The 26,949-nt window shown below is 49.0% G+C and overlaps 1 protein-coding gene and 1 non-coding gene across 2 annotated transcripts in view; one reads left to right on the forward strand and one right to left on the reverse strand.

Moving 5' to 3' along the window:
* Positions 1-443: 443 nt before the first annotated feature.
* LOC8037842 (propionyl-CoA carboxylase beta chain, mitochondrial) overlaps positions 444-26,949 on the reverse strand; it is a 67,642-nt gene continuing 41,136 nt past the window's right edge. Inside the window, exons 11-14 of the mRNA XM_040205990.3 lie at positions 22,903-23,010; positions 11,850-11,950; positions 8,824-9,022; positions 444-3,087 (exon numbers count right to left, since the gene is read on the reverse strand). Of these exons, the coding sequence (XP_040061924.2) occupies positions 2,966-3,087; positions 8,824-9,022; positions 11,850-11,950; positions 22,903-23,010 (530 nt within the window). The 3' untranslated portion in view covers positions 444-2,965. The remainder of the gene's footprint in view (positions 3,088-8,823; positions 9,023-11,849; positions 11,951-22,902; positions 23,011-26,949) is intronic.
* On the forward strand, positions 12,886-12,967 carry Trnaf-aaa. The gene has a single exon. It is a non-coding gene; the product is annotated as a tRNA-Phe (tRNA).

The raw sequence follows: 26,949 nt of genomic DNA on the forward strand, positions 1-26,949 counted from the left end.
TCTTTTGTGTCCCCTAGATTAGCGTAAACGTCGCCACTCTCCTCCCAAAGATCAGAGAAAATGAACCTGTCACTCAAAATTCCTACAAGGGCAGCTTTTTTCTCTATCTCTTTCAGGGTGACCAAAAGTAGCCGAGGTAACGTCAGTGCAAGCCATGTATACAGTTGCTCTGCCTTTAAATGCTTTGGAGAGTTGTTGCTCAACATGATGGCTACCTATGCCACTGCACGCCACGCTCTTGTGCTTCGTTGCGCGTCGCCGCATCACTCTTGCCGATAACTCTCCCCTGACAGCCAATCCAGGCCGGTAGACGCTATGACTGTGCTGTTCCAAAAAAGAATCCTGGCAACTGTACCCTGTTGTATAAAAACTGAAGGCTGAACTCTTGCAAGGCACGCATTGCCTCTTTCAGCCACCAGCGTCGCAAAAATGACACGTGCAAATAACCAAGGAAACGCTTTATATCCAAAATATTGTTGCCCGCTATCACACACCTCTAAAAATGGTCCAATCAAACTATCTATACTCCATTCCACTAGTTGTGTGCAGTGCAGGCGAAGACAACGCCAGGCGAAAAGAGAAAGGGCGAGCACTAGGAAGGCAGGATGGGAGAGGAGTGCAGTGCAGGGCGAGGGGAGGAAGGGAAAGCACTAGGAATGTTAGAGAGGAGAGATGGATTCTCTCCTCCTCCCCAGCTTTCTTGGTGCTTGCCCTTTCTCTCCTTGCCCGGCGTTGCCTTCTCCTCTACTCTACGCAACTAGTGACACGAAGTATAATAGTATATGTGGAAGACATGGAATTCTGAAAACATACCTTAATTAGTGCTAAATGCTAACAATGCTTTCTAAAGAAAGCAGGATCCTATAGACATCTGTTGTACAACTTTAGGGCCGGGCGATTGATCGACTGACCTTCCGATTAATCTATAAATGCTTTAATCGCAATTATTTTAACTGGTTAATCGGTTGAACTTAAAACTGGCTAAACCAAAACAAAAAAAATTAATTTTCCTTTTACATTTTTTTTTTGCTGCCATTGCTCATTCCTAAAATGCAACACTATCCTACTCGATAGCAGGAAACTCACAAATAACACCATTAATCGTGGTTAAGGCAGGCCTGGATCCAGCATGAAGGCTGTGTCCAATTACCGAAAAGACGATATATGGCTTTCTTGGCGACCGCTACACACAGCAGCACAGCGTCAAAAGCAGAGAGGGCACTCCTCAAGGACAGCAGGTTGCCGGCAGGCGGATATTCCCCAAAAGGAACAAAGTCCCGCAGCCTCATTTTCACCAGTCTACCTGTGCACCCAGTCAGTGATATACTTGAAGGGGTTCAAGGCTTTTCCCCTCTCTCCTGTGACGTCGACGACTGCCACTCAGAGGTGCTCAAGGCGACAATTGGAAACAGTTCTTTCATGATCCGTCATCAAGGTAGTACCAGCGACGCTGCCAATTACCTCAAAACTGCTGAATTTTACAATGGGCCAGTCGCACGTCGTGGCACGTCGTGCCGCTCAAGACAGCTCGATGGAAAAGCCTGGGCGTGTCTGTTCCACAGCCGACATGACAAATGGCAGACTGAAGTTTTGATGCAGGGCTTCCTTGGGCTCTGAAGTGTGTCGGTCATGAAAAAAAATGTCTCTTCTAGTTCAATGTTCCTTGAGCACCTGTCCAGTGTAGCAAGGGGCAACTCGCCCATGTCCCAAAAGACAAGAAAAATCCTTCTGCAATGTCTAGCCGGCGGAATAATACCGTAATCTGCGAATATCTTTCAACTGTACTCAACTGTGCAAGTTTGTCCCCAACTATAATGCACGTTGCAGCGTTTATCACAAAAAAAAAGCATCAACCGAAGGGTGCCGATTAGTAGGAATCAAATCTGTAATTGATGCCCAGCCCTAGCAACACTACATGTCTCTGAACATAGTGTAAAAACTGAGATGCAAGTGATTCTCGGAAACATGCCAGGCCTTCAGTATACTTTCTTTGACATGTGCACAAAAACGCTAAGTCGAGACTTCCACGCACATAACAGAAAAAAGAGCATCAGTTCAGAATGGGGGTCCAGCCATTGGCACCACGCAGGAGATGACCATGACCAAGCTGAGCAATCCACAATACCATTAATCACATTGATTGATCCACGAGACCTCCATGCATTGCTTTGAGTAAATGCTCTCGCAGCGAGAGCTTCCTCACCAACAAACATGTCCTGAGGTATTCACAGTTATCACAGGCACCAAAGCCAAAAATCCATATCACGCAAATGGCTCTTGCAGACCCGTCTATGCACAAAAACCACCGGGAATCATTCTGAATTCATACCCGACGCAATGAAAGGCTGGAACATCTTGTGAAATGCTGGTGTACACATTATTTTAAATATCCATTTTTCTCAAAACTAGAGCCTGTAACTACTTGATGGAACTAAATCCCATAGTGCACATCAGGGTTCAAAACAGCCTGCTTATCTACTGAAATGTGCCATGCTGATACTAGCCAAAGCAAGGGGAACATAGCAAACACTTGATTGTTCCAACGGTAGAAAATTAAACTTATTTTTAGAGCTTTAGTAATTTAATCTCATTCCAGCTCTACTTGAAACAACTCCTAGTCAGCCACGCTGCACGTACCAAGCACACTGTAACAAATAAAGGTAAAGAAACAAAAAAACAGGAAAATCCCAGCCTACTTGTGCCAAGCAACCATCTAGAAAGTGTTCATCCATTTGGTGCCACTCCTATGTGGTGCACATTCGAGAGTGGAAACTTGGGAGAATCCAGTATCTCCAGATTAGCTGGTACAAATGAATACTATGTACCTAGATTAATGAATGCAATGATGGTACAAAACTTCGACACAACTCTCACAAATAATTTGTAAAAACAAGTTCTTGTGTGCCCAAGGCTTGCCGGAAAGCTGGCTGGGAAATGGATTGGCAACTTGTAATCAAGACCAGCCTTAGAGAGGAATGTTGCCATGCTTCTTCTTTGGATTCTTGAGCTGCTTGCTTTGCAGGAGCTCCAGATCCTTGCAGAGCTTCTTCCGCGTCGTATGCGGCTCAATTATGTCATCCACAAAACCTGGAAGCAAAAGAGGACCAGAGGAAGTCAAATTTCCATCGCACTAGCTGCACGCTCGGTCCTGACTCTATTGCACAGCACTATAGTAAAGTGTTTTATGGGAAGAAAATAAATGTTGGAGGGACAACCATTACGACAATCTCAATGGGGAGATTTGATCCATTTGTAACCGAAAACAAACCTGCCCCGTAACGATGGACGAAGACTCTTTGAGTGTGCTGTTAACACCAGAATGGCTTGGTCTGCAGCAAAGCGTTGGTGTAAACACTTTCTGTGGTTGGCGACCTCGAGAGACATGCATACTTTACAACGTCAGGTTCAGAACGTGTGTTTTGAGTTGAGAGAATCAGAAAGTGCGTTTAGGGCCGGGAGGAACCCCGTGGTTCTGGCTGCCACTGTTTACACCGGTCTAGACTTTCTGGCCCATGCGTTGGGTGGCCAGGCGGAAGGGCAACATCAGACTGCATCTGGCAGAATGAACGATGAAGTAGCTCTGGTGGACGCTGTCCACACCGAGGTCGGCTGTCTGAATTGCGTCGTGAGTTCTAGGGCTCTTTTGCTCACGTATGATCCCGCCTGACCTCTAACCATGAGGTATAGGCAGATCGCGGGGTCTCATGCGGGAACATCAGCGGTTGCCCTTGTGGTAAGTGTAGTGAGGACATCTGGCAATAGATGGCACCACATGTGTCGTGCTGCGGGCTTACCGGAAGCGAAGCTTCTTCCGGTTGCTGATTTACGATTAAAGGCACTTTTTGACGAGCTGTCACACGGGGTGGTTCTGTTCCTTCTGCCTGGCGACCATGTGGTCGCACTCGGACGCCCACGGTCACAACATGGTGTCAGAAGTGGCCGGCCTCCCGGTCTGACGTCCTCCTCGCTGCTGCTATGCTCACAGCTAGCCCTGCCTCTCGTCGTCTCTGCGTCGCACGCTGCTACGCTTTCCGTCTCCTCGTCACCGTCGCTGCGTTCCTCGTCATGTCGCAGGAGAGAACAACGGAAGCTGCCGCCGCCACCGCCCCCGTCGTCTCACTCCCGAGCTTGGTTCCACCGCCCAAGTTCGACTTCGCAAACCCCGACAAGTGGCCGCAATGGTTTCTACAATTCGAAGACTTCAGCTTTGCGTCAGGCCTCTACCAAGCGTCGAACGAAGTTCAGGTGCGGACGTTACTGTACACTATGGGATCCGAAGAGGCGCGGCGTGTTCTTGAGACGTTAGGCCTCACCGCAGAGGAATGGCGGTCCTTCGCTGCGGTAACAGACAAGTTCAAGGCGCACTTCGTACATCCACCGAACGAAGTGTACGAGAGCGTGCTTTTTCACCGGCGGGTCCAGGAACGAGGGGAAACCGTCGACAGTTTTTACACTGCCCTTCGAGCACTCGTCCGCAAGTGCAACTATCCGTCCACAGAGGTCGAGGACAGGCTCGTTAGAGACCGCTTCGTCGTAGGACTTCTCGACTCGAGACTCTCCGACAAGCTCTGCCGCTGTCCGACCCTCACGATGGCCGAGGCCCGGCTACAAGCACGCATCCACGAAGACGCCGTCAAGGCGCGGGCGACCGTTTTTCGGGACGAGACAGCTGCCGTCGCACCGGAGCAGCTCAAGCTGGATGAAGCACGTGTGAAGAAAGGAAGGAAACCGGCCCCCAAGACGTCTCCCAAGCGAGACTCGGCGTCGTCGCCGAGAGAAGGCAGCAAGAACTGCAGATTCTGCGGCCGTCAAGCGCACCCCCGTAACGAGTGCCCGGCTAGACAAGCCAAGTGTCACTACTGTCGACGCCTGGGTCACTTCGAAGATGTCTGCGAGAAGCGGAAACGAAGTTTGAGCACTGTTCATCTACATGCCGTTTCGACCGCGGGCCGAGCGAAGTTTGTCAAGGTCGCCGTCAACGGGTACGACGTCGACTTCAAAGTGGACTCCGGAGCCGAAGTCACGGTGGTGCCAAGCACGTTTCCCGGAGCACCTCGCAGTCTCCAAGAGCCTGAAGGGCAACTCACTGGACCGGGCAATCACCCATTGACAGTTCTCGGTACCTTCCAAGCCACATTGACTTGGAAAGGCAAGTCGGTAGTGGAGCGGGTTTACGTCCTGCCGTCGCAAGACCCGCCTCTTTTGGGGTTTCCTGCCATCCAGAAGCTGGGTGTGGTGAAGTTCGTTGACGCCCTCTCCAGTCTCAACCAGCAGAGCCCTCTTCACAGCGACATCTTCGAAGGGTTGGGTGAGCTGAAGGACGAGTATGTGATTCGACTCCAGCCAGGAGCACAGCCGTTCTCCCTCTGCGTTCCTCGCCGCATTCCGATTCCCCTTCATAACATTGTCCGCGAAGAACTGGATAAGCTAGAAGCTGACGGTGTGATCCGCAAAGTCGACGATCCGACGGACTGGTGTTCTGGTATCGTTGTCGTCCCCAAGTCTTCTGGAGGTTACCGGATCTGTGTCGATCTCACACGCCTTAACCAGGTGGTCCAGCGGGAGCGTCACGTCCTCCCATCGGTGGAGCACATCCTGGGACGTCTGGGTCCTGCACGGATCTTTTCCAAGCTCGACGCTACAGCCAGTTTTCACCAGATCAAGCTATCTGCCGAAAGCCAGCTCCTCACGACCTTCATTACCCCGTTCGGCAGATACTGCTTCTGTCGCCTTCCTTTTGGAATTTGCTCCGCTCCGGAGTATTTCCAACGTCAAATGGGGAGGATCCTGGAGGGTCTCGACGGAGTCGTCCACATGATCGACGACATTTTGGTTTTCGGACGCACCCAAGAGGAACATGACCGGCGTCTTGCAACAGTATTGGGTCGCCTCAGCAGTGCCGGAGTGAAACTGAACAGAGCCAAGTGCGTCTTTTCAGCGTCCACTGTTAGGTTCTTGGGAGTCACAGTCAGTGCAGACGGTATCAGCCCCGATCCAGACAAGGTCCAGGCTCTGGTCAACTTGGAGGCCCCAGCGGACGTCAGTGGTGTCAGGAGACTTCTCGGCATGGCTAATCACATAGGCCGTTTTCTTCCTCACCTGTCCGACGTGACTACGCCGATTCGTGCTCTTCTCCAAAAGAACAGTGCCTGGTGTTGGGGGCCCAGTCAGCAGTCTGCCTTTGATCGTCTTAAGGGCATGTTGAGCTCCAAGGTCTGCATGGCCAAGTACGACCCTTCGTACCATACCACAGTGTCGGCTGATGCAAGTTCGTATGGACTGGGAGCCGTTCTGCTACAGGACCAACCATCGGGAGAGCGTCGTGCCGTTGCCTACGCTTCGCGATCTCTTACACCAACAGAAACCCGGTATAGCCAGACGGAGAAAGAGGCTCTGGCCGTCACATGGGCCGTTGAAAGGTTCGACCAGTTCGTCCGTGGCATCAGGTTTGATGTCGAAACAGATCACCGACCCCTCGTCACTCTGTTGGGATCTGCGGAACTGGACACTATGCCTCCTCGCATTCAGCGCCTGAGGATGCGGCTTATGGCCTACCAATACAACGTTCTCTATGTACCGGGGAAGCTCCTGGCGACAGCAGACACCCTTTCCCGAGCTCCTGTACAGGCTGCCGACACCAAAGTAGACACCGTCGAGCTCTTCGTTGGGTCACTGCTCAAGGACATCGAAAGTCTTGCATCCACTCGCCTCGATCGCCTTCGCCAGCACCAAGCAGAGGATGGAGTCTGTGCCGGCCTACTCCGATTCTGCAAGGATGGGTGGCCCAAGAAGGTGTCCAACGTTCCAGTTCATCTTAGGGCTTTCTGGAAGGAGCGAGGCAACATCACAGCCTTCGAGGGCCTGTTGCTGAAGGACTGTCGCATCGTGGTTCCTCAGACTCTTCAGAAGGAGATGCTAACATTACTCCATGAGGGCCACCAAGGTGTGGGAAGATGCAAGGCAAGGGCTCGCGACTCAGTGTGGTGGCCAACCTTGAACAGCGAGCTGGAGCAACTGGTGGGGACGTGCGAGCGTTGTGCCCAAACAAGAATTCAGCGCTGCGAGCCGCTTCTCGGGACTCCTACACCCGATCGCCCCTGGCAACGTATCGGGGTTGACCTCTTTGAGCTGCAAGGACGCAACTACGTGGTCATGGTTGACTACTATTCCCGTTTCCCCGAGGTGGTCAGTCTTGCGACCACAACATCAAGCTCCGTCATCGCGGCTATGAAGAGTTCCTTTGCCCGCTTTGGGATTCCGGAGACTGTGGTCTCTGATAACGGTCCGCAGTTTTCGTCAACGGAATTCGCCTCTTTCGCAGCCTTGTATGGGTTCGCCCACCGTACGAGCAGTCCGAGGTACCCGCAAGCGAATGGCGAGGCAGAGCGCATGGTTCGAACACTGAAGGAGCTCTTCGTGAAGGCAGAGGATCCGCACATGGCGTTACTGGTGTACCGGGACACACCCGGAGTGACCGGCTACAGCCCTTCGGAGCTGCTCATGGGTCGTCGTCTCCGGACCAGGCTGCCAGGGTTACCTGCATCGCTGATGCCGAAGTGGCCGTCGCCAAAGCTCGTCAAGAGCAGGGACCAGAGCGTGAAGAGCCATCAACGCAAGGACTTCAACAGGCGTCACGCCGCCCAGTCACTGCGCCCTCTGGAAGCAGGGGAAGAGGTGTGGGTACAAGATATACCATGTGCTGCTAGGGTGTTGAGCCCGGCCAAGCGGCCGCGCTCCTACGTGGTCGAGACGCCAAGGGGTGTTGTCCAGCGCAACCGTCGCCACTTGGTGCCGTTTACGCCCAGTACTCCCAGCCAGCCAAGCGACTTAGTTTGTACCCAGCCTGCAACTTCAGACGGGCCAGTTCCTGTAGCCGAAAGACCAACAGGCGATTCAGCGGTGGTGCCCAGTTCTACACGGCAGTCTCCCCCACCGGGTATACGCGTCACACGTTCGGGGCGGCAAGTCAAGCCTCCTCAAAGACTGAACTTGTGAAAGCACGAGGTAAAGCTCCCTCGAGCTGGAAGGGGAGATGTAGTGAGGACATCTGGCAATAGATGGCACCACATGTGTCGTGCTGCGGGCTTACCGGAAGCGAAGCTTCTTCCGGTTGCTGATTTACGATTAAAGGCACTTTTTGACGAGCTGTCACACGGGGTGGTTCTGTTCCTTCTGCCTGGCGACCATGTGGTCGCACTCGGACGCCCACGGTCACAACAGTAAGAAAATCAGCCGACCGGTTATGGCCTCTCAGCCAACGGGAAACGCCGGTCTGATGACGCGTCGAGGATTTGGCACTCCACTTTAAGCGGAAACACCGTGAGTGAAGTTATATTTATTATACGAACCCTACAGCTCCGCCCCATTCCAGGTGGACAGGAGTCCCTCGAGGCCGCAACAAAACGTCAGAGTGCTTCGGTCACAGTGTCTGGAACGTGTCTCTGACTGGTACGTTTACTGTGCCCTCAAACACGGTTCTTCGATTTCCACCCGGTGACACCGTAAGAGTTTCAGGCCGTTGCCTGTCGCGATCCTGACAATGGCACAACAGTCAAGGTGGACACGGCAAACGACCGTCCATAGTGGCTAGCTCTGAGCTCAATGGTTCGCAGGGACTGCAACAGCAACGAGCCGGGAAGCCACGACGACGGTGACGCTCTTGTTCGATCTCACTTCTGGTGCAACTACTACTACACACCACGCCGGCATCATAACATCCGACGGCGCGATACGCCGGCATCGTCAATGCACAGGCGGTAAGGATGCTTAAAAGCGCGAATTGAAGAGGTGTTTCTGGCGCCGCACTTCTGCCGCGGCACCCACCTCTGATGGCCGCCGGAAACGGGTTGCCGAACTTCCTGATGTACTGGTCCTCGTACTTGGCCACGTCCTTCTGGCCCCGGAACAGGATGGAGACAGCCCCCTTGGCTCCCATGACCGCCACCTCGGCCGTGGGCCATGCGTAGTTGATGTCGCCCCGCAGGTGCTTGGAGCTCATCACGTCGTACGCACCGCCGTACGCCTGCGCCACACCCGTGCGGCATCAAGCAGAGTGATGGTAGTTTCGAAACTAGGGATAGCACCTCCAGGCGGCTCAGACATTTGCATTTGAGTGTGACCGACTGGGTTACGACTTCTTGCGTTCCACTACGATGTGCTGCGGGGACTTCGGGAGTTTTCGATTTCCGTGCCCACTGTCGGGTAGTGAGCAGCCACGGTCATAACGCGGCAGTCGCACTCAAATGCAAACGTGTAAACCAACCTTCGGAAGCCTGTTCCGCAACCTACAACTATCCTCCACTGGCTACGACTGTGACACCACCGTACCATGGTGCCGGAGAATGTCGTCGACGGTTTTTCTGGAAAAGAATGTTGCGATCCACGGTGATCTCGGCGCAAGAAACCTGCCACCAAGGCAAGTCTTTTGCCCATGTGTCCCATGTTGGCAGATTATCGTGGTATGTGCCGCGAGAAACTGGGATTCTGGTTGCACAGTATGCCGGGCGCTGTGCTTGGGTAGCTGGCCTAAGCAAACTTCCTGCTTTTTGCTGGGTTTGGCCCGTAACTCCCCAGAAGTTTGTGTCAGCCCAAAATGAAATGCAGGGAAGGCACTTCGCTGATAATTGTCATTTTCAAATGCATTTTCAGTCTTATCATAGCTGCACATTTCAGGAGTGACCCTAGCATAAGATTCATAAGAGAACTGGTATCAGGGACATGTGAACACCAAATAGGAGAACCTAGCATAGTTATAAAAAAAAGGTAAGATCATATAAAGAAATTTGAACCATTCTTCACTGCGTGGTTCATGAAGTTCATGAAGTGAAATCACCCGCCATCACATACACATATACATTGACAAGCAGGCCTTGCCGGCTCCTCTCCATTGCAGTCTTCTGAAGATTCAATTTCTCATGGAAATTCATTAACAATATTTTATTTCCCTCATTGCAAGAAAGTATAGCTACAAATCTATGGTAACATTTTAATGCATTTTTCTTTTTATGTAACTTTGGGGAATCTTCACAGTTTGTGCACAAAAATCAGTCTTAATATTGTCGTCTCACAACGAAACATGGCAGGAATAAACTTTAGATTATGTAAAATGCAACTGTCTAGGTTTGGTTAGAATGCAATATATTTTACATTTAAAAAAAAATAATAAAAAAAAAAATTCATTAATTCTTGAGATGTCATTTTTACTATTTTAAATGTTTTGAAATGAAAGAAGCATCGCACCGCACACATTATGTCTGCTATTCACCGCACTCAGCAATGCAAAAGAAGCGAATCAGTTTATTTTACTGGGCTTTCTTGAGCGTGTTGCCGTGCCTTACGTGTGCACGAGAACATGGCTTTTCTTTTCTGCATGCACATTCCATTGTGAACCTAAAAAAACAATCCATATCAAATATAACACATGATTTATAAAGAGAAGATTAACCACCATAAACTGTAAAAAATTCATTTCAATATCGTAAATAATAAAAAAAGTTTTGATTACCGAAACCAAAACATGTTTATGCTAGGAACGTCGCAAACTTTTCTTCAACGTTGAACGCGGATGTTCGACAGGTTCGCCAAACCCTCTAACGTTTGGCAAATGTTTACTCCAATTGACACAAAATTTACATAAAAAGACTTTCAGCACTTTCCACTCTGGTGAAGAAGGAAGACCAGCGAAGCTGTACGCTCGTCTCGTGTGTTTCTTCTTCGTCCTTGTCTGTTTTTGCGCGCTGTTTCCTAGGATGAATTTTAACCAACTCGCCCAACTATACATTCTTCTATGATAGCTGGAAAGGTTGCCGCCATCTACGAGCGATGGCGGCAACCAGACCGGTTGTCTGTTTGTTGCTGTCGCCAATAGATGGCGGTAGCTGTCCAGATTTTTTTTTTAGTTTTGTGTCGACATTGGTTTGGTACCGGACACAATAAATGGAAAACTAGCTTTTAGCAGCTCCGCTGTAAAGATGTTTTCCTCTGGCACATGTCCCCTTATTGAGCGTTGTGCAGAGTAATACACGACTGCATGCTACTACCGCGCTCATCCAAATCGAAGTGGGCAGGGGTGTGGACCGATCCCAGGATCCCCAGGTCCTGCAGCGCAAGATTTCGCTCCACGTGCTCAGAGCTGTTGTGCACTACACATGCAGCCGCCGATTCCCCCTGGCATTGCCATGCGAGTCGCTTACTTTGGCAAGATCAGGAGGCGCTCGAGGAGATCAACTGGATGATGCAGGCTTTCTCGTGCCACAACAAGAAAGACCAGAGTGTATCTCCCCATTCTCCTGTTCACATACTCATCGCTAGATGGTGCTGCATCAGTTGGGCTTTGCCAACTGAGCGCTTGAGGTTCGATGGTCGGGGCTTGCAAGAGCAAACTCATCAGCACAGCACGTGAAGGCGCAGTCACGCACTTCATGACCTTTACCATCACGCTGTGCCACGTCACGGCGTGTGTCAGAAATAAGAACGAATTGGGGGTCGGCGGTGCCGTTCAGGCGCAACTTCTCTTCTTCCCGGGAAGGCCTATTGCACATTCTGTGCTTATCAGTCTTTGTCAGCATCAAGCTCGTATAATTTTCTCTCTATCATCGTTCCTCACAAACTCAAGCTAGCGAGTTCAAATCCTGCCGCGGGACTGTTTTTTTTTTATTCGGTTCCCTATGGGCGTAATGCTTTTCGGTGTCAGTTTTTCATCACCGCTCACCGTTACAGCCAAGCATTACAGAGCACCATGAAAAACAGCTGATAAAACATATTCCACATTCAAAGGCTATAGTGGCTAATAATTGGATCAGAGATGACTTTGTAGCGTGAAATGATCTCAGGACATGTGTGAAGCCTACCTTGCGTGTGATGACGGTGATCTTGGGCACTGTGGCCTCGGCGTAAGCGTACAGGAGCTTGGCCCCATGCCTGATGATTCCCTGATATTCTTGAGAGGTCCCTGGAATCAAATCAGTCACAAACTTGCACCCCTTATCAAATCACAAACAACTTTATACCGGATGCCCACCCCCGAATCCTTCCCAACAGCTACCGGGGAAGGTTTGCAGAACCGAGAATAGCTGTCAAGATAGGGACATAACGCCTAGAGACACAAACGAAAAAAATTTGGCAGGGCACGTCGTTCAAACGTCCGGCCTCCAGCAAATGTTTCGTGCCTTACACCATGCTTCGGCTGTGCGAGTGTGCTCGAGGTGCACGAGATGCTGAAGCATTGACGAAAGCAGGAAGCTCGCAACAGGAGGCAGGACAACAGGAGCTCCTCCCTGCCGTTGTCATCTTGTGAGTGGCTGTAGTTGGTGAGCTTACAAGAAATTAAAAATGCCAAGAACAAGAACATCTCCGAGCTACAAAACAGGTGAAGGTGATGTTTTGCAGAAAAATGCATGGTTGGCGGCTTGTATGATGTGCACCTGTCAGTAGCATAGCCGGGACAGCACGTGCAGACATGCATTATTAGAAATCTCCATCAGGTGATCTGGCTACACACTGCAACACATGCCTGTGCAACCCTAAATTAAAAAAATTGACCGCATCTCCGCGTGGTGAATGATGTTGATTGGGGCGAAGCTCTGCTGGTGCTTGTCTGCGTAGACGCTGAGCCGCAGCATGCCGAGCCTTTCGTTCGTTTTCATCCATGTCAGAAAGAGAATGTGTGGTAAGGAGTGTGGTTATATACGCATTCGAGCATTTGACCGCAGCACCCTCTCGTCTATAAACATTGAGCCAATGCATGCAAAGTTTAATGCGATTATATACGCATTTGACCACAGCACCCTCTCCTGTATAGACGTTGAGCGGCTACATGCAACGTTTCATCCATGACATCCCCAACTCTTGAATTACTGCCACAACTTAGAGCCCCCTACTCGTCCCGCAGTCATGGCCAAGTGGTTAGGGCGATGGACTAAAAACCCATTGGGGTCTCCCCGCACAGGTTCACATCCTGTCGACTGCGCAAACATTCTTTTTTTTCATCATTTTCTTTTTTTTTTTTTTTTTTTTTTTTTTTGCCCTACACGAGCATGTGAGCTCACGAGCACGAGCACCTGCAAGATCGATGTGAGCACGGACGCCGGACGGGCAAGGCTAGACCCTAAGGAGCTTCATTGCTAAAAAGGCTTGAGGTACATACACCTAAGCCCTTCTTATGAGATGTGGGTGCGAAAGCATGCACATCATTCTTGTTCTCCGCGTGTTGGTGTGCTGACTGGCGCTGACCTGGCGCTGACGGACACGGAGCGCCATAGAATGGCCGATCATTGAAACTGACGCGCAGCGTCAGTTGCAACAATCGGCCACCCCGTGGCGCTGCGTGTTCGGCGAATGGGAGCCTGGTCGACGCACGCCAGCCAATGGGCCCAAAGTGTAAAAGGTGCCGTTGGCTAACTTCGAGCGTGGTTTCATAGCTGGCTTGACTTGGAGAAAGATTTAAGAGCCGTTTGGTATGGTTTCAAAGCTGATAACATTGGCTCGCTCCATTAAACAGTTAATGCCTTTGCATTAAAAAAAATTCCTTGAAAAATTTAAGAGCAAAACAGCCAGAGAAACCTTTCAGGATTTCAGTACTAATATTAAAACTTGGACTCCTAGCAGATACACAACTGCCCTGCCCTTGCATGTCTGTAAAAAGGAGTCTAGATTTCTTGGAAAGTCATTCTGAAATGTGTGTTCCAATAAAAAATTAGAGGAAGATCCATTAATGGATTCTTAAAGGGATTGATTAAAGGGACTAATTGACTCATTGATAAGTACAACACTAAGGAGGCATTTAGCTGTTGGTAGGTCACTGAAAATAAGAATAAATAAATAAATAAATAAATACTACAACGAAATTTCAGCACTTAATTTTAGGGTCTACATATGTTCAAAAGAGCAGTATAACATCGACACACCAATATCTTGTTAAAAAAGTGAAACCTGTTTACAACTCCCTGTAACGCCGAAATGGAGCGCAGCTCTTGAGGAGGAGGGAAGGGTACTGAGGGGAGGGTAGACCCCTCCTCTTCCTCCTCCTCTCATTCTTTAAAGGAGCTGTGCAACGATTTTAACGTTGAAAGAATTGGAATTTTCTGCTTTTGATATCGTTCACTGTGTCACAAATGGCAGAAAACACACCTCCTTTCATCGAAATGTTGCAATTCCGCCGCGTAATAGCGAGGCAAAACTTAGAATATTTCCCGACCTGCAGCCACAAGCGGCAGCCATGAGAAACAAGCGGCGTGACGTCACTTGGGTAATTGCAAAAAAGATAGCAAAAAAGATAGCAAGTTGTGCAAATACCTGCTCGATAAAAGGTAACTTTTCTATAAATCTTGTCGTTCCAACCTATATATAAATGCGTCAAAACCCTGGTATCATCGACAAAACTTTTATTATACGAAGTTTTAGTGGCGCCATCTATCCTAGGTCCACAAAACCGCGAATAGCCGCCAGAAGCCGGAGGGGGAGGGGGACAGCGCCGGACGGGTATGGCCGGACCCGGATGAGACTTTCCTCCTTTCACCGTAAATTTCGCGGGGCGCCCGCCAGCACGTGGTCACGCGGTCGCGAGCGGATCAGTTCTCGCTGCTCGCTGATGGCTCTAAAGAGAGAACTTTTCCGGAACCCCGCGCCTACTCAAGTGACGTCACTGCGCACGTGACCCGGAAGACGATGTACGAGTTGAGAGGCGGCAAAAACCTGGATCTTCTTCATTTTTTTAAATAAAAACTAGGGTATCCAGGTAAAATCTGTTTTCTGTAGTTCACTACAGAAGTGTCGGGCATCAACTTCCACAATTATTTAAGCAAAGCCCTGAAATTGTTGCACAGCTCCTTTAATATGCTCCGGGGGGTCACCTGACCTCGGGGGGAGGGGGTCACGTGACCTCGAGGGGGGGGGTGTCGCGTGACTTCGGGAGGGAGGGGGGTCACGTGACCTCGGGGAGAGGGTCACGTGACCTAGAAGAGGGGGGCCACGTGACCTTGGGGGGTCAAGGACCTGGGGGGGGGGGGGGTCACGTGACCCCCAAGGTCACGTGACCTTGAGGTGACCTTGGGAGCGGTCACGTGACCTCTGGGGTCACGCGACCTTGGGGGTCACGGGACTTTGGGGGTCACGTGACTTTGGGAGGGGTCACGTGACTTCGGGAGGGGTCACGTGACTTCGGGAGGGGTCACGTGACTTCGGGAGGGGTCACGTGACCTTGGGAGGGGTCATGTGACCTTGGGCTGGGGGTCACGTGAACTTGGGAGGGGTCACGTGACCTGGGGGTCACATGACCTTGGGGGGGGGGGGGTCACGTGACCTTGGTTACGCCGACAGCGACGCCGCTCAAGCCGGAAACGAGCACCTAAGAGCTGCACTCTAAAAGTCACGAAAAGGAATTTTAAAACTAATTAAACGATTAGCAAAGAGCACCTGGTGGATGTCGCTAACCCCTTGTTTGTAACACCCGGCTAGGAACTTTGAGAGGTAGCGACGGTAACTGTCTCGCCTCCGGACACAACGAGCGAATAGGGGAAAGAGAAACCCCCCTCTTCCCGAGAATCCCTTTTGTGTGACCCAGAAGTCACTATTGTCCCTCTACAAGATTATAGAAGATTAACCCGTCACTCAAAATTCGTACAAAAGCAGCCACTTCTGTGGCTGGAACGACTAGGCCATCTTCTCGACGTCAGCCTCGCCGTGGCTTTGCTCGTCTTGAGACGACCCACGTCACGATTGCGTTGGATGTCAAGTGGTCGCTGCTGGCTGTTCTCAGAGCGCTTGCCAGAGTGGGCCATTTATAACGAAAAACACAGCCACCAGGCTCGAAATACAAACGTGCAATTGTCATTTACGGGTATCGTAGATCATATTCAACCTATTTTTGAGCACGACGGGTGTATTTCAAATTTCGTTGAAGTATCCCTTTAAGGAATGCGTTAGATGACCCTTGGAAACGTCACACACATCCACCTTTGGGAAATGCTAACGCTGACCACTTCATTTTTACAGCGGAGCTGTTAAGGGCTAGGTTCTCTAGGATCGTGTCTGGTATGTCGACACAAACCTACCTGGACAACTACCGCCATCTATAAGTGATGGCGGCAAGCACACAACCAGTCTGGTTGCGCCGTCGCTTGTAGATGGCACCAACCTTTCCAGCTAGAAGAATGGATAGTTGGGCGCGTTGGTGGAAATTCATCGTAGGAAACGGCGCGAAAAACAGATGACGGCAAAGAAGAAGCACACGTAACGAGCGCAGCACTCGTCGCGAGTGTTAGTTCGTCCTCGTCTGTTTTGCGCGCTGTTTCCTACGCTCCTACCAGTTTCGGTTTGGACTTAGGATGGGTTGGCCACGCGCCCTTTCGGGGAAAGAAGACTGGCTGCGGAAGGAGCGGCAATCTATGCAGCAGCGCAAATGGGTCTGCAACCGCCGCAAAGCCGCTGTCGCCTCGACTTCCACCGCGTCGAGCGCTTCAGGTTCCCTTGCCAAAGAAGAGCGCATCGCTCGCCTGGAAAGCCTCCGCCGAGAACAGGACCAGCGATGTAAAGGGCGCCGGCGGGCCAATGCCACGGACGCCGATCGTGCCACGGAGGCCAAGTGCAAGCGCGAGGCCTGGCGACGAGTGCACTCCACGCCGGCTGAACAGTTCCCGGGCACGACGGCGAGGTTCCGGAGGGAGTTTGTGGATTACCTGTTTGGCGTCACGTGCGCCGTGTGCGACCGAATCAGGTTCACCGGAGACGTATCCACGATCGGCGGCGTGTCGGACGAGAAGCAGCGGGGAGCGTGCGCGTTGCAGCAGTGTATCGAGTAAAGCTCCGCTGGTCTTCCTTCTTCACGAGAGAGTAAAGTCTGAACGTTTTTTCTTTTGGCTTTCTCTTTTGCTTCCTCTATTTTTTGCTGCCTCTTTCTGGCCTCGTTACCGGGTCAGTGTTAGCCTTCCCCAAGGGTGATTCCCTAAGAATCCACCAATGAAAATTCCTGTAATTTTTTCACCCCATTCTGTACTCTCTGCCGGTCAGTGTATGCCGACCGTCAACGCCCTTGAATACAGTCGTCCATATTATTTGTGGAAAGAACCACATCCATACCACTTGTGGAGGGACACATCCAACGTTTTAACTACACACATACATCACAGTCCACACACCGCTACTATGAAAACCCGGTGCAAAGAAAAACCGGTGACAGCAGAGCGGCAACTGTGCACGTGTGAACAGCAACATCACAAGGGCATGGCGGGGGGGGGGGGGGGGGGGGGGGGGCACAAATTGCCTTGTGTGCAGCGCTCAGGGGGGGTGTAGCTGGGCAGTGGAAGGGCGGAGGGGGGGATTGGTGGCAGGGTGCTGCAGACCTCCTAGATAACAAAGAAGCCGTACTGCTGAATGAGATGGCGTCATCAGAGAAGGCCAACGCCGGGCCCAGATTAGACACGACAATTACGTGAACGCTCAGATCAAAGTTCAAGCTTGACTAGAAGCCGAGTGCTGACGCAGCACTTGTTTCCAATCTGAGTCCAGAGTTGGCCTTCTCTGATGTCGCCATCTCATTTAAGGCTTTGTTATCTAAGGGGTGTTGCGCGGCGCATCCTGCTCTCTGGCTCCGCACCCGTTGTGCGTGTGAATTTGAGGAAAACCAAAGGGCTCATTTAGACAAAAACCTGGCGGTGTCTTTCAGTTTGTCAGCTACGGGGAGAGAGAAAGAAAATGGGGAAGAGGTTGTTGAGTGCTGACGTCAGCACTTTGGACCAATGGGAGCATCGTATGCATTTCCACCTCCCCCTCCTTCTTCCTCTCTCACTGTAGCTGACAAACGAAAAACACCACCAAGTTTTCGTCAAAATGAGGGTTCTAATGCTAATGCATTAAAAAATGTCACCTGCTGGAAGAGATTGCTAAAACAGATTGTGGTGTCTTTGTCTTTATGAGGCTTTCAATTCTTCAGTCAGCTTCCGGCTGGTAATGCAGCAAATACTCTGGAGCCCTCACTGCATTTCATAATCGGGGAAGGGGGGGGGGGGTTATTACTTAAGAACAGTAAGTAACCAAGAACCAACTTATTTTCTACAAACATACTACTATATCGTAAAAAGATTTAAGTTTCTAGAATTCGAAAAGAAATTTTTTTTAGATTATATTCAACTAACACCAGCTCTATTCCTCTTCTTGTTTACTGCTATGCATATTTTGAGAAAATATATCAGGATACACTCCACAGTAAAAGTTTCCTACAAATAAAACAAGTAGCAACGTGCACGAGTCACTTCACAGTTAAAAAGCTGTGTACATTTCGGTTCTCCATTTTTCTTCTCCTCACACTGTCAGTAAATACTGCATAAAGATAATCCTTGACATTCGTAACCTAAGAAACACCAGAGGCCAGATTCATGAAGAGCTTCTAGGCACCAAAAACATAGCTAAGACTGTAAGTTAAGAACATTGTAAAAGAAGAAATCGGTATTTTTGAACGTGTTTTTAAGTGAGAAGAGGAACGCGGCATTCTCATACGGAAAAACTAGAACTTCTGGTGTCCCACAAGCTCGCGATCCCTGTGACAGCAGGCTCTTGCAATGGCGACAGCGTCTTCGGGAACACAAACAACCAATAGGAGAGCTCGCCATGCTTTGGAGCACATGGATTTTGAATAACAAACGCAGGCGGCCTTTCCACCAATGCTTGTCTGGGGATTGTGGCCGTGTAGTGAAATGTCAGCGCTACCACAATTTAAACGGGCCCAAATGCTGAGGCCGGGATAACTGCCTTCGTCGACTGCTACGAACTCGATCACTAAAAAGTCAACACAACTGTCAATGATGCTAAAAGAAAGTCCACGCCGTTCATTTGCAAAGTGCTGTAGATGGAAACAAATCACCGCGGCGTTTTTCGTGGCCTCAGAGATGCAGGAACGGGCCGACGTCCAAGGAGATATGTTTGAACTACGAGAGTGTCAGCAAGGGTCACATATATACCTGTTCACACTCAGAGTGGACGCGCGCATTTGATTGAAGAGCTGGATTTGCACTGTTGGATTGTGTCTTGGAAGCACTTCGGGGCGTCATGACACCAGGCAAAGGAAGGTTGGACCGGCATCATCGAACTGCTCTAGCTCGACAGCGTTGACGTACCGGCATGTCGGAATAAAAATGGCATACTAATTGAGCCCGGTTATATCACACCCGGGTATTTCTAATTATTGTTTATATCAGACAGTCCAAACATTCCCTTGAAAATCCCATGTAAAAGTATAGGACCCTTATTTTTCTTTATCGAATTCCCATGGCGGGGTCACTCGATATTGCAAACAAAGCACGGCCATCCTGTCGCTTCCCCGGAGGTTCGATTCAACCGGCGGCGAGCACATAGCTCGCGTTGTGAGGCTTCGATTCAACCAGCGGCGAGCACATAGCTCGCATTGCAAGGCTGGCAGACCGCCAAGCGAGCATACGCGCATGGGGATACGCAGCAAAAGTGCAGTTGTAAAAAAAAAAAATGCAACCGTAAAAAAAAAGAGAAGAAAAAATGACCACATCTCCACATGGTGAATGATGTTGATTAGGGCGAAGCTCTGGTGGTGCTTGTCTGCGTAGACACTGAGCCGCAGCATGCCGAGCCTTTCATTTGTTTTCATCCATGTCAGAAAGAGAATGTGTGGTATGACGTAGTCATATACGCATTTAAGCATTTGACCGCAACGCCCTCTCGCCTATAAGCGTTGAGCCAATGCATGCAAAGTTTAACGCGATTATATACCCATATTACCGCAGCGCCCTCTCCTGTACAGACGTTGAGCGGCTACAAGCAACATTTCATCCATGACATCCCCAGCTCTTTAGTTACTACCACATCTCGGAGACCACTACTCGTCCCGCAGTCGTGGCCGAGAGGTTAGGGCAATGGACTAGAAATCCATTGGGGTCTCCCCGCACAAGTTTGGATCCTGTCGACTGCGCAAACATTTCTTTTTTTTTTTTTTTGCCCTACACGAGCATGTGAGCAAGTGAGCTCACGAGCACGATCACGAGCACGAGCACCAGCAAGATCGATGTGAGCACAGACGCCGGACGGACAAGGCTAGACCCTAAGGAGCTTCGCCCCTAAAAAGTGGAGGATGGCAAAAGCAAAGGGAAGGGCACGCGCGTGAGTATGGACGGCAGGGAGTGCTCGAACGGTAGCATGCGCTCTTTCCCTGAACACTACCGTCTGCGCGACTCCTTAGCCCCAAAATAAAACAAAATTAGAAAAAAAATCTTTGTCAAGTCGAGTGTATCGACAACAACTGTTGAGCAATCGCGCTTTGAACACCTTATCTTTGTTTACCTTTTCCTTTCACCGCTTTTGCTTTGCCAGTTGTTTCTTTTTTTGCCTTTCTTTTTTTGCCACCTGAATTTAGTGAGGTTTCTTCTTTCTTGCTTGCTCAACTTTATTCTATGGATCGAGAGTTCTTTCTTATGCAGCTCAGTTTTTCTGTTCTTTCATTTTTTTAAATTATTTTTGTGTTTTGTTGCCAGCGCTCAATAGCAAACATCGTCGCGTAAACGCCGCAGTGTTTGTGATTTTTACCAACTAAGCTCTACTTACTGTATTTAGCTGCCCTTAGAGGCTCTATTTGGTAAGGTCCGGATTGTCGCGGCCTTCAGTATTAGCAGAGACGTGCGGCAATTTCAACTGGAGCTTAAGTTAACATATTTTTGTATATCAAATTATCGATATATTGAATTATTTTACAATCCCCTTTGAATTCAATATATCCGGATTCAACTATAATACAGTCGCCGACCGATTATTTGGACTTCGCAGGGACCAAAAAAACGTCCGAATAATAGAGCAGTCCGGAAAAACAGCAGATTGAAAAATTTGCCTTTACTACTTCCAAGTGGGCTTAAAAAAGCCGTAAATAGTGCCTTGGTTCAGGTTACGCCTGCGTGCCTTGTTTTACGTTACGCCTCCGTTCCCGTTCGACAGCTTTCTGTTAGCTTGAAAATCGCTGCCTTCTTTTCTAGCGTTATGGTCGAGTAGCAGAAGAACAAATGGGGCCATGACGTCCAAGCCAGCGTTGTCCGAACGAGGTCAGGGGCGCAAATCCATGAGCGCAAAATGGCGACTGGCGACGCGAAGGAACGAAAAACAAAGCAAAATGATAATAATGATGATGATGATGACGTGCAGCTAAATGGGGAAAAAAAGGGCTAGCATAGCGTCACCTAGCGGTAGGACTCGGGAGTGCTCAAGTAGCGCTGCCAAACCAAGCCAATCCATTGGCAGCCAACATAGAATTCAAAATGGCCGCTTCTCGATGGTGTTTTCCGCTGATCGCTCGTCCGAATAATCAAACTTTCGGACTTCAAGCTGTCCGAAACATTGGTCGTTAATATACACTATTCCTATTGGGTAAGTCACGGTTCCGCCTTTAGGTCCGAAATATAGAACAAGTCCGAAATATCGGTGTCCGAAAAAACGGTTGGCAACTGTATCAAAGTGTCCATATTATATGTTGTGAAGGTAATCCATTTGGCATTTATCTGTGCTCTATATCCCACAAAACCATGAATCAAACAGAGTCCCTTTTTGACAACAGCGTTCGTCGCCTTGGAAAACAAGGGGATGTCAAGGGGGACAGACTGACCTCTTCATCAAAAATTGGGGTCAGCAATCAAACTATTGATATGGGAAGGGTCCACAATGGTCGCGCGGGCATATTTCATTCAGCAAGCCAGCCAGCCGTGGGCAGACGGTCTTGGCCAGGGACCGTCAGAGCAGGTCGGAGTCCCTTGCTAGGCCTACATTCTGCCAAGCTCGCCGAGCTAGCCCTCGGCAGTCGCTTGGTCGGTGGGATCGCTGCCATTGTAGCATTTTCCAGATGCCTGTGGATCTAGTGTTCATGTCCGTCGTGGTCAGCTTTAAGTACTTCTTTCTTTTTTTCTTGCTGCTTGAGAACGGGACGTGCGAGAAGAGCACGTATGTCCGTTGGTCATCGCGACCAAGTAATTGAGAGACGCTGTCAGCCATGTTAATTTGATCGTAAAAACGTGCGTAAGACACTTCTGGAGCTGTTGTAGGATTCCATTGTAGCTTGCGCAAAATTTCCGATAATTTTGTTTCGTGAATAGAAATTTGTTCTTACGTTTTGTCATAAGCATGTTTTATTCGCAAGATGCTATCGTGAATCTCGTCTCAGTTCCTTTTCTTTCCGAGCAATGGCATTCACAGGGAAAAATCAGAGAATAACAAGCGGTGCTCACCCCTCAACTCGCAACCTGAGCAAGCAGTCGCGTGATGTGGTGCAGATTATATGCCACCAACGTTCGTAATAGCAAGGTGCTCGTGTTGGCAAACCACGAGGCATGTGCAGAGTTCCAGACGTTGTTAGAATGTTCAGCTATTCCAGTCGTCGCAGCGATTGAACTCGAGCCCCTACCCAATGCTCATAGAGGCACTGACTGCCTCAAGCCCAAATCGAGTGCTCAGACAGTGCTTGTGTCCAACCTATGAGACTATCGCCACAATGGGTGACCCATGCCAACAATGCAACTCCGTAACTATGCCATCAAGTTTTGCAAAGAGAGGGAAAGAGGAAGTCCACTCTAGTCCTTGAAATTACACCACCAGAAAAAAGCTTCTTAGTCGGTGGCACTGGAAACAAGTATACTTGAGTCCCACTAGCTTTAGTAAGTATGTGTAAAAGGAGAAATATTTGAACCCCATACTGTTGCGCCGCCCCTTTCAGAATGCAAAAATAAAACCATTTGGCAGGTACAGAAGACTGAGCCTGCACCATACCACAAACATGAATAGAACAGGGCAGATGCGCTAGGCACTTCCCCTTTATTTAGATGTGCAGTGACAAGCGCAGCCATTGCAGCCCCTTAACATTAGCTCTAGAAATATGACCCAGAGGCCAGTTAGGAAGAGGCATGTACATACCTGGAAGGAAGCCTGGCACGTCCACAAACGTCAAGATGGGGATGTTGAAGGAATCACAAAAGCGCACAAAGCGTGCACCTTTCACCGATGAGTTGATGTCCAGGCAACCTGCAACGAGAAATCAAGTAGTGTACAAATAAACCCACTTATAACGAATGCGATAGTTCCACAAAAAATGGTTGTTTTATCAGCAGTTCATTATATCTGGACTTACCTTTAAAACATGTTATAAATAAGGATAATGAAACTGGTATTGGTAGTTTCACTCTGCCAGTTCTTTATTTAAAGGAACTGTTTGCACGATTCCAACGCGCCCCCCATTCTAACGCACAGGCAGATTTAGCTTCCAAATAATCAAAAAGTAAATTGCTGCCGATTCCACCGCACAGGTAAAATGAAGATTGACCACATTGAGGAGTTTCAGCGACGGTGTCACCGCCCTGGCGGCTGGTCGCCGAAGGAGAACGAGGGGGATAGCGGGGATAGGTTCGGGGGGCGTTGGTTTTGTGTAAATGCGGTGGCCGCGAACGTAGGCTTATAAACTTCGGCAGCAAGAATATTATGCGGCTCTAGTGTTCCGGTACGAGCAACAGAGGTGACACGATCTGCTACGACTAGCTACGACCACCCGCTGCAGCGATGCAGGCTGTGCAGGCGTCGAAGGAGCGCAACCTGTGTACTACGCAGTCAGTCACCGTCGCCTGACGCAGGTCGTTTGGCATTCAGGGCTTTCCGCCCCGGGTTCTTCGCCTGTACTTGGAACCGAGTATTATTTTCTGTGCTTGTGTATGTGCTCAGTGGCTGGATATGGACCTCATAGAGCAGTTCTTCAGACTCAACAGCGACTCAAAGTTGACGGCGGAGGGGCTTGCAACAACGCTTTCGGTTGATGCACGGTTGCGACGACTACACGGATAAATTTTAAGATTGCTGCTAGCAAGGTAGGCCATAGTCACTTTATGTTGACATGATTTTGAGTGTAAGTACTCTGTGCAAAGGCGAATCTATCGCGTTTCTAATCCACCTTGTTTTTTGTTGTTGTTTTTAGCACGCACGACAGACTGCTAACCAGATGCTTCTGTACCGATCATGGAGTGAATGTCTTCGGCCTTACATTGCGGAACGCCCAATAAAAAGTCATATTCGTTCAGCGAGAAAACTTCCCTTTCGAGTAACCTTCTTTGATTGATAATTTCTCCCGTACTTAAGTGCTTTAATCAACACGATCAGTTAAGTTTGCTTCCCTAGTTAGGACATTTCTGTGCCACATGCGGCACTAATGCTTGGCGCGATGTACGCCACTAGTGGTATTGTGAATTGGTTTACTTCCAAAGCTAACAGTGCAACAGGTGGGACCATTTTGCTAAAAATGTGATGATATGGAAATTTCGTTGCATAACTAGCGTTTTACGTTTAAGATTGATAAGAAACATGCTCATGTGATGATGCATGTCTACAGCATAAGCTTTGCAGACCCAGAATGAATATGCTACAGGCTACAGCCTCAAGATTTTTAATGGACTAAATTGGTGATTACACGGCAATAAATACTGTGGTGGAAAACTGCCCACTGACTCCGTGAGTTTTGATCGTGACCATTGGTGTGCTGTTGGCAAATTAGGTAATGGCACACCTTTTCCCTGACCATCTGGCTTCAAGGGACATTGCATCTAGATGTACTTAAACATCTTTATTTCAAGGTTCAGTGGACCCCTTGCATCATTACAGGAAGGCAGTCCCAAGCCACAACAAACAGCAGTGAATATAAAATGCATAATAACAGGCACCAGTGTCCAGGCGTATAGTCTGCAGACGCCAATTTGAGCCTAAAAATATTTTTGTTTTGTTTAGATAGTTTGCATTTGGTGTATAATCCGCAGGGCCCAATTTCCGCGCCCAGTGCATAGTCTGCCAAGGTGGTGCGTTGCGTCTTCGTGTTTTTTTTTCCTAGGTGGCATTTTCTTCAGAAGTTCTTCGGCAAACGCTATTGAGCCTGAAGAACTGCTCTTGAGGCCCATATCCAGCCACTGAGCACACACAAGCATAAAAAATAACACTCGGTGCCAAATACAAACGAAGCACCTGGGCGGAAAGCCGTGAATGCCAAATGAGCAGCGTCGGGTGACGGCGACTGACTGCGTTGCGCCCCTTCGACGCCTGCATCTCTACGGTGGGTGGTCGTAGCTAGTCGTAGCGAGATGATCTTCACTTCAAGCAAGAAATCTTGCCATACCATAGTCAAGATATGAGTGCAAGTGTTCCACTACGTGGGCTCTCTCGCGTTGGTGCAGTTGTCATCAAGAAAGGTACATATCAACAATGTTGCGTGTTCGAGGCTGAAACTATGATGCATACTTATCTAAACCTAAATTTATGGGTCTGCGGCTACAAACATTTTCGTTGACGTTGCTTAGATGATGTCACCGTTCAGGCCCCGCATTAAATGGTGTTGCGAACTCTTCGGTTGTGTATGAAAACCTTTTTTGCCCTAATAAAAGACATTTTCAAAAGGACATGTGTCTTCTGCTGATACATATCTTCCAATTTACAATGCAGAGGCAAACAGAAAATCAACTGCGTACATCTACCACTTAGCATAAGCACCTTTTGCCACTCATTCTTGAGCACAATCAAATATCCGGTTAGGTTGCTCTTGTTTTAGAAGCTTTGCCCTGTTCTGTAAAAAGAAAACAGTTAAAAAAGCTTTACCTTCGTTCTCCTCGCATTTGTCAGCAGATCAGACACAGCAGATATCACCGTGGCACATGCAACTTGAATGACCGATGAGACTATTGCTATTACAATAAAGCTTTCCACACGCTTGTAGGGGTGCAAAAGCACATCGAAATGAGATTGGCGCTACCGGGGCTTGTTTACATTATGCGTAAAAACGGGACGATCGGCGATCAGCTGATCGCAATAGTATAACACCAAGGATATCGATGTTTCGATACATAAAACGCAGGATAAAGACCTCAATCGTCCCTTGTATGCTGTAGTTGTTATACTTTCCATCCAACCGCTTTTTAGTACAATTAACTAGAACAACTGAAGAGTTCGCAACACCTTTTAATGCGAGGCCTGAATGGTTACATCATCTAAGCAACGTCACCAAAAATGTTTGTAGCCGCAGACCGATAAGTTTAGTTTTAGATAAAGTAAGCGTCATAGTTTCAACGCGCGAACATTGTTGATATGTACCTTTCTTTGGACCCGCGTACATTCGGTTCAACTTGATGACAGCTGCACCAGCGTGAGAGCTCATGTCGAACACTTGCACACATATCTTGACTATGGCAAGATTTCTTGCCTTTGACTGGTTTGAACACCTCATCTGTAGCATCACGATAGGTCTTGGTTGAAACGATGATCGTCTCGCACACGGCAACAAACAAAGAAGGACACGCTTTCTTTTATTTATACGCTACCGGTCTACGGGCGTCGCAAATCTATCCCCCTCTTGTCCGCCATGTTGGATCGATCGGAGCGCCCCCTATATTCGCTGAAATTCCTCAATACCTCATAGAACAGATTTTATGAAACTCACGCCAACATAAAAATAAATGCCGTGCACTAGACCGACGATGGTTCTTCGCTGTCCACAGAGGTAATTAACACTTGCTTTGGTCTAAAGTGTTTTAAGAGCCGCACTTCTTGCACATGTTCGAGTGAGCGGCCATCGCCTCTGGCAGGGCCGTCTTTCAAACACTTTGCGAACTCATCGGGTGGCTGGGATTGCGAGGCCACGCAGTGCTGCTCCGTTGTTAGATTTTTCTGCCAGAGTGATGCCCTTTCGTTTAAATAAAACCTCCTAGTGGATTTTTTTCCCCCGTCTTAAAACGACAGACACGAGTTTGTAGACGCGAGAGAATGTGCATAATACGGATACCAAAATGGCGAACGTAAACAAATGGTCATTATGGCGATGGGGCTAGCCACCTTATTTATACCCGAGCATTGAGTTTTTTTTTAGTTTTGGTTTTAGGTTTCGATTTTAATGCGCATGTAGTTTTGGGCACTGATTTTGGCAAAAAAATAGTGCACGTT

This window comes from Ixodes scapularis, unplaced genomic scaffold, assembly GCF_016920785.2.
Source record: "Ixodes scapularis isolate PalLabHiFi unplaced genomic scaffold, ASM1692078v2 PGA_scaffold5__190_contigs__length_132052651, whole genome shotgun sequence".
Taxonomy (NCBI): Eukaryota; Metazoa; Arthropoda; class Arachnida; order Ixodida; family Ixodidae; genus Ixodes; species Ixodes scapularis.